At 52.0% G+C, this 7,500-nt stretch overlaps 1 protein-coding gene across 1 annotated transcript in view; it reads left to right on the top strand.

Moving 5' to 3' along the window:
• The window catches only part of sdk2b (sidekick cell adhesion molecule 2b), a 47,593-nt gene that overhangs the window by 21,603 nt on the left and 18,490 nt on the right, over positions 1 to 7,500 (top strand). Inside the window, 10 exon segments of the mRNA XM_060037267.1 lie at positions 20 to 69; positions 71 to 136; positions 658 to 757; positions 760 to 840; positions 3,052 to 3,134; positions 3,136 to 3,190; positions 3,728 to 3,937; positions 4,552 to 4,677; positions 6,435 to 6,599; positions 6,790 to 6,930. Coding sequence (XP_059893250.1) covers positions 20 to 69; positions 71 to 136; positions 658 to 757; positions 760 to 840; positions 3,052 to 3,134; positions 3,136 to 3,190; positions 3,728 to 3,937; positions 4,552 to 4,677; positions 6,435 to 6,599; positions 6,790 to 6,930 — 1,077 coding nt within the window.

The raw sequence follows: 7,500 nt of genomic DNA, 5'->3' as shown, positions 1-7,500 counted from the left end.
CCCCCCTTTGACCCCACAGTTCCCACGGCCCCGCCCCAGAACCTGGCCATCCAGGCGGCCACCGCGACCCCAGCTGGACGTGGCCTGGGAGCCCCCTCCCGTGGACGCGCAGAACGGGGACATCCAGGGCTACAAGGTGCGCCGTGCTCTCTGTAACCCAGGCTGTGTTCACGACGGGGGGCCGGTGTGTTCCCCGCGGCCCCCCCGGGTACGGGGAGGACTGCGCCCGGCGGTTACAGCTCTCCAACCAAACCAAACAAACTCAAATCCTTCACATGTTTGTAGTGGAGACCTGGAACACCGCTAGCCAAGGCAGTAATCAATTCCATACCAGAGGAATGGTTTTTGTCAATGATTACCTCACTTGGGTTCCAATTCCACCCTTTTTTTAGACATTACAATCTACAGTACATTTAGGGGATTTAGCAGATGCTTTTAACCAAAGTAACCTACAATAAGTACTTGGACTTACAATGGAGTCTTTGTCAGAAGACATTAACTCTAGGCCTTCAAATTATAGATGTAGAAGTGTATTGGGTTTTCGCTCAATTTCGGGTGTAGTGACGCGTACCTCCCCGTGCATCACCTATGATCATGTGCGTCATGCCATGTCATCATGTACCTCTGTCCGACACGCGCTGTGTCTCCGACCTCCAGGTCTACTTCTGGGAGTTCCAGCGCAAGAACGACACCGAGCGGCTCCGCACCCTCTTCATGCCGGAGGGCGGGGTGAAGCTGAAGAACCTGACGGGCTACACCCCTACATGATCAGCGTGGCCCCCTTCAACGCCGCGGCGACGGGCCCGGAGCCCCCCGCCAGGGGGCGCACGCAGCAAGCCGGTAAGAAGAGCCGGAGACAGTGAATGAATTGTACAGTGTTGACCTGGGGTCGGCATTGAGCCGGCTGTGATTGGACGAGAGCCTAGAATGGAGATGAGGAGGAGGAGAGGAGGAGGGTGGGGGGGGGGGGGAAGGACTAGGAGGAGGAGGAGGAGGGGAGGAGGAGAAGGGGGAGGAGGAGGAGGAGGAGGAGGAGGAGGAGGAGGAGAGGAGGAGGAGGAGGAGAGGAGGAGGAGGAGGAGGAGGAGTAGGAGGAGGATCGGTGAAATGCAGTGAATGAAGGACACCCAACCCCCAGCCCCGCCCGCACATTCATCACATGAGCAATGTGGACTAATAGGGCCGTGTTCAGAGTACACCGCCTGTGGTGGAGATAGGGTGAGGGTTGGGTTAATGAGGTGGCGTCCTGGGAGGAGAGTGAAAGGAAACTAAAGGCGTCAACAATGTGAATCCTCCTTGTCCCCTTTCAAGAGTTGAATGTTTAATTGAAATGAGGATGTAAGTCGATGGTGCGCTGTCGTAATCCCACGCATCATGAGATTACTCCCCAGACGGGAACAGAGAGAACCATACGCTTCTAATCAGCTGCTCCAGTCTGGAGGAATCCTTGCGCTTTCCTGTTGTGTTGGAGGGGAAAGCAGCATGGTAATAAAACACCAGAGTCAAGTCAATGAAACACATCGTTCACCGTCAACACCCAGCCAAAACACACACCCATGCACACACTCACACATGCAGGCATACACACAAACAAGCACTCATATTCACGCACACACACAACACACACGCATACACATTCACATATACAAACATATACACACACAAATATACACACGCTCAATCACATGCATTCCTTTTCTGAAAGCCCACCTCATAATAACATTCATGGGAACATGAGAGAGAGAGAAAGAGTGAGAGACAGAGAGAGGGAGAGAAAGTGCACACAACAGGGAGAGTGTGTTCCATAACAGAGAGAGCGAGAGAGACAGATAGAGAGGAGTTAAACAGCACAGAGTGAAAGAGAATGATGCACAGAGAGAGAGAGAGAGAGAGAGAGAGAGAGGAGAGAGAGAGAGAGAGAGAGAGAGAGAGAGAGAGATGAGAGAGAGAGAGAGAGAGAGAGAGAGAGAGAGAGAGAGAGAGAGAGAGAGAGAGAGAGAGAGAGAATACACAGTAAAGCGAGAGACAAAGAGATAGTTTACGCTCAGCATATAAAGAGCAGGAGAGAGTGAGTAAGAGAGACACCACATTCATATCCAGCGGAGGGACATGTACACGCACTCGCGCACGCATACACACGACAAGCACACACACTCATTACAAACATTACACACTCGCGTTACACACAGTGTCTCGATCCCTCTCCCCTGCCACACAGAGCAGGAAGTATATGACAGGCCCGGATCTAGGATAACAGTGGGGAGAGGAGGAGGCTTGATGGTGGGGTGCTGGTGGTGGTGGTGTGGGGGGGGGGGGGGTTGCTGGCAGGCGATGTGTATATGCTTACCCATCGCTCTTTCATTTTTCCTCACAAAGAGCCTTTTGTCTGTTCGCAAGTGTTTCGTACAGAGTTTAGCGAGACAAACAGGGCTCCGTGTGTTCCCATCCCGGGCACTGTCACAAGCCCCGTTGGAGTGTGTGTTGGCCCCGCAGCCCCCGGGCTCACTGCAAGGGCTGCGGACTCCCATGACCGGGGTACCCATGGTGGTCGCCATTCATTTCGGTCGTTTTCGTGGTTTTCAACGTTGTTCTCTCTCTCTGGTTGCTAAGTGTCGAAGGCAAGAAAGTTGCGTGCATGTCAAAGTTTGGGCACTTTTATCCCCCGTGTGGCGAAACCTACATATTTTAGATTCTGCGGTTTTGAAGCTTTTGAACAAACAACCAAAGTGTTTGTAGATCATATTTTCATGCTGTTATGAATTGTTCATGCCCTTTGGGTGTGTCTGTGCTCGTCTCAAAATCCTCCGTACAGTGTGACATGGGGTTCATAAATCTGGATAGATCTTTGTAAATCTGTGTGTCACTTTAAATTGGGCGAATCTCCATTTGCATCGGCCCTTTATTGAGCTAAATCCATGGAGTGTGTGCAACCCATATGGTCCGCTGATTGCACTCATGAGAATGATTCCTCATTGGTTTTTCATCCCCATCTGCCTGCTGACCCCTGCTGACCTCTGCTGACCTCCGTTGACCTCTGTCTTGGTTCCGTAGCGCCCTCGGCTCCGGGCTTCATCCACTTCAGTGAGCTCACCACCACCTCGGTCAACGTGTCCTGGGGGGAAACCCACTCACCACAACGGCATCCTGGAAGGCTACCGTCTGGTGTACGAGCCCTGCAGCCCCGTAGACGGTAGGACCCAATCACTGCTTACCTCCTCCTTTCTCTCTCTCTCTCTCTCTCTCTCTCTCTCTCTCTCTCTCTCTCTCTCTCTCTCCTGCTCTCTCTCCTGCTCTCTCTCTCTCTCTCCCAGATCAAATGTTCCAGTTACTCAGTATTAGGAGGGTTTAGGATTATTTGTGATAAAGTTAGTCTGAGTACGATCTGGAGATTTGACTCTGCTTTTCTCTCCAGTAAACCTAACGAAATCGCAATCAGTGGGGATGTGCTACTGAGTGTACTGATACGTGTTAACCCAAGCTAAAACAGACTGTATTAATACCCTGAGTAGTACCCTAGAGCACCCTACGCTCCATCAATTACCCTCACCAAGGGCAATACCTGTTATCCTCTCACGCCTAACAATATCAACGTCTATAACACTGCTCCACTAATCCCATGTGTGTGTGCTGTTGTGTTCGTTGGCGTGTGTGTCTGAGTCTCACCCCTTACCGCCTCCCCTAACCGGCTTGGCAGTGAAACCCTCTCTTTAAATGTGGTCCCGTCCAGAGTCCTCAGTGGCCTGTGCCGACTGTCTCCACTCCCCCTCCCCCCCAGGGGTCAGTAAGACCGTGACGGTGGACGTGAAGGGCGGCGGGCCCCTGTGGCTCAAGCTCAAGGACCTGGCGGACGGGGTCACCTACACCTTCCGCATCCGGGCCAAGACCTTCATGTACGGCCCCGAGGTGGAGGCCAACATCACCACCGGCCCCGGAGAAGGTGAGGAGGATCCACCCAGCCACCCTCTGTCGCTGAATGTGCATAAGGTTCGGCGATGCGGCCATCTTGGAACCTCGTTTGTAGTAACCCTACCTGACGTTGTCACAGCCTTGGCGCCGGGTTTGTACGCACCAGAAATGTTTCAACTCCGCCAGCTCAGTGAGTGGCCCGCAGACCGCAGTAATGACGGCGAGACTGCAACTATAATGGCCTTGGACGATGAAGTGTGCATGGCCCGTCCACACACTTCTTACACACACATCATGGCGAATACATATTTTAAGAAGACAATCCAATGATATGAATGACCACTTTAAACAGCAGCTTTTGGCCATTCCCAGGCACACATTTCAACCTAAGAGCCTCGAAAGGATAAAGACCATCCACATAATGCTCAATCCATCCCACAAGCTGCCTGAGGGGGAGATGTGTCTCACTCCGGTATCCCTTTTCCACAAGTCCCCTCAAGTCTCCCCCCATTAGTCTGGAGCCCGTCCCGGTAGCTTGGTAGAGAGGTCCACCCTGCTGTGTGTTTGACTCAGACCGCTGTGATTGATGTGAAACCCCTGGTCCTCCGACCCTAACCTCTTCACGTCCCTCTCCCGGTCCACCAGGGGCCCCAGGACCCCCCGGGGAGCCCTTCATCTCCCGCTACGGCTCGGCCCTCACCATACACTGGTCCAGTGGGGACCCGGGCCGCGCCCCCATCTCCCGCTACGTCATCGAGGCCAGACCCTCAGGTAGGGGAGAATATGCATTTTACATTTTACATTTTAAGGCATTTAGCAGTGCGACTTAAAGCCATCATACACAGATTCACACACCGACGGCGGAGTCAACCATGCAAGTCGACATCCAGCTCTTCACGAGCAGTTAGGGTTAAGTGTCTTGCCCCGGGAAAACTCAGCCAGAAGGAGCTGGGGATCGAACTAGCAACCTTCCCGTTACAAGTCAAACCGCTCTTCCTCCTGAACTACTGCCAAACTTATATGCGATGAATGCAAGAAACCTATCGTTCAGAAATGATTAAACATGAATAACAGACACCATGTGCTTGAGGCGGGACCTTTGGCCAAAGGTCAATCCCCCCACGTTTGACTTGCTGTACAAAAGTGTGTGTCACCGGTATGTTAATGGCCTATCGATTGCAAGCTCGCGGGACGGATGGCATCTGGTTACAGGATGGACTGACGGGCAGGTCTTATGGTAGGAGGCTCTCTGAGATGAAAGAGGGATTACCGAGCGCTGCGTGGAATGAGGGTGGTGGTGGTGTGACGACTCTGTCCACACGGAGGGGGGGTTATTATAGCAGGCCCACGCTTGAAACATGGCTTATGTCTAATCCCGTAGGGGATAGCGAGAGAGATCATTAAACCGACGCTCGGACCTTCTCCTGGAGGCCTCCTCGTTCTCCCTTATCTCTGCCTTCGTGCACATGTCTTAACCCTCACAGATCAGCGCTGTTTGCTTTCAAGCCTTCCACCCCCTCAACCGTGTTGCTCCCTTTCCCCTCTGACCCCCTCTGAGCGGACCGTTAAAGTGCAGGTGAAGCCCCTGCTTCAGCTGGAATTCTTTCCTGGAACTCTGGGCTAAGAGTTCGAGGAAGGAGGGGGACTTGTGATCCCCATAGTTATGAGCCAAGCTTACTTTGTGATTCTGTTTCTCAAGGTAGTAATGTTGTTGGATATCAGTGTTATCATGACGGAAGTTGAAAATTAACAGCATCAAAAAATAATGGTGTCATGCTATGTTTGTGTCAAACTACTACGTGTCAGAGAAGATAAACCCCGTGTTGAACTCAGCCATCAACGTCAACCACTGCCCAGACGGAGCTCCACACATCCACACACACCTTGCCGCTGGTGTCCCTTGGTGTTGATGTTGATGAGTACTGATTGATGTTGATGTTGAAAGAACACCACCTGTGTTCGGAGCAGGGTGGAAAGTTTATTGGAACTATTGGGTGGAGACTGACAAAAACAGAGGATTTGCCTCCTATTTCCTCAAAAGGACCCCCTTATTTTTGTAACGTGACAAAGTGGTACAGATGACCATGTTGACGATCATACAAGAATATTTTACCACGTTTAAACGATAAAAAAAGTTTGGGGTTCACTGCTCCTTTATACTGCTCCCACTTCTTTGGGGGATTGTTTGGTGCATGGGTGTCAGCTTGTCGCTGATGAACCCTGAACGCTTTTGCACGGAAAGCAAGAGTAAATGAAGAGTAAATGTCAGACGGCCCCTCGCGGTATTAAAATATTACCGCCGCTGCAATTTACGATGTCAGTTGGACGGAAGTCAATTTTATGGCAGCTGTGAAATTGATGATTATTACGTCTGGACCCCTTGTCAATTACCCTCAGTGCTGCCAACTAATTGTGAATTCATATTCCCCAGCAAACATTGTAAATAGAGTCATTATCAAACAACAACCGAATGTTTGGCATGTTTGTCCCGGCCATAACAAACAAACCTTCCCTCATTTGTCACGCAGACGAGGGCTTTTGGGATATTCTGATCAAGGACATCCCCAAGGAAGTGACATCACACACCTTTAACATGGACATCCTCAAGCAGGGGGTCAGCTACGACTTCCGGGTCATCGGGGTCAACGACTATGGCTACGGCTCTCCTAGCTTGCCCTCTCCGTCCATATCTGGTAAGAACTGCCAATAACATGGTAAACTGTATCAGGACAGTTACATTCAATATAAATATATATTTTTTGCTTTTGAATCCTGACCATTTCTGCTTTTAAATCAAATGCTATCAACGGACCGCTATGTTTGCATCTCATACATCTCATACATCTCCAGTATATCTAATCATCTGTTCTGTTGGTCCTCCAGCCCAGAAGGTGGCGCCCTTCTACGAGGAGTGGTGGTTCTTGGTAGTTGTGGCCCTCGTCGGCCTCATCTTCATCCTGCTCCTGGTTTTCATCCTCATCATCAGAGGGCAGAGCAAGAAGTACGCCAAGAAGTCCGAGTCAGGTGGGTGCTGCCAACGATCCAATCATTCAGTGTTGGACTCGATTTTTGCAGTTTGGGAAGCAATACATATCTTTTTTACGTTTTGAAAAAGACGGAAGAGTCCTCTCCTTATACCACATAAGGAGAGGAGAAGCAGACAAGACAGGGGGAGGGTGGGAACAGGGTAGAACTTGTCTAGTCCACCCATCTCTGACATCAGCCGTTAATCCCTCCCCCCCCCACACACACACACACCCATCTCCTGGCTCATCACTTCTGCCATGGTCTCTAGGGGCAGCAAGGCAGCCCGGGGAGGGGAGGGAATCGGAGGGGAGGAGAGGAGGGGAGGGGAGGAGAGGAGGGGAGGAGAGGAGGGGAGGGGATGGGAGGGGAGAGGAGGGAAGGAGAGGGAAGGAGAGAGGAGGGAGGGGAGTGGAGGAGAGGGGAGGGAAGGGGAGGAGAGGGGAGGAGAGGGGAGGGGAGGAGAGGGAGGGAAGGGGAGGGGAGGGGAGGAGAGGGGAGGGGAGGAGAGGGGAGGGAAGGGGAGGGGAGGAGAGGGGAGGGAGGGGAGGGGAGGGGAGGAGAGGGGAG

Source organism: Gadus macrocephalus, chromosome 18 (assembly GCF_031168955.1).
Source record: "Gadus macrocephalus chromosome 18, ASM3116895v1".
NCBI classification, from domain to species: domain Eukaryota; kingdom Metazoa; phylum Chordata; class Actinopteri; order Gadiformes; family Gadidae; genus Gadus; species Gadus macrocephalus.
This window is presented reverse-complemented; position numbering and strand designations above follow the sequence as displayed.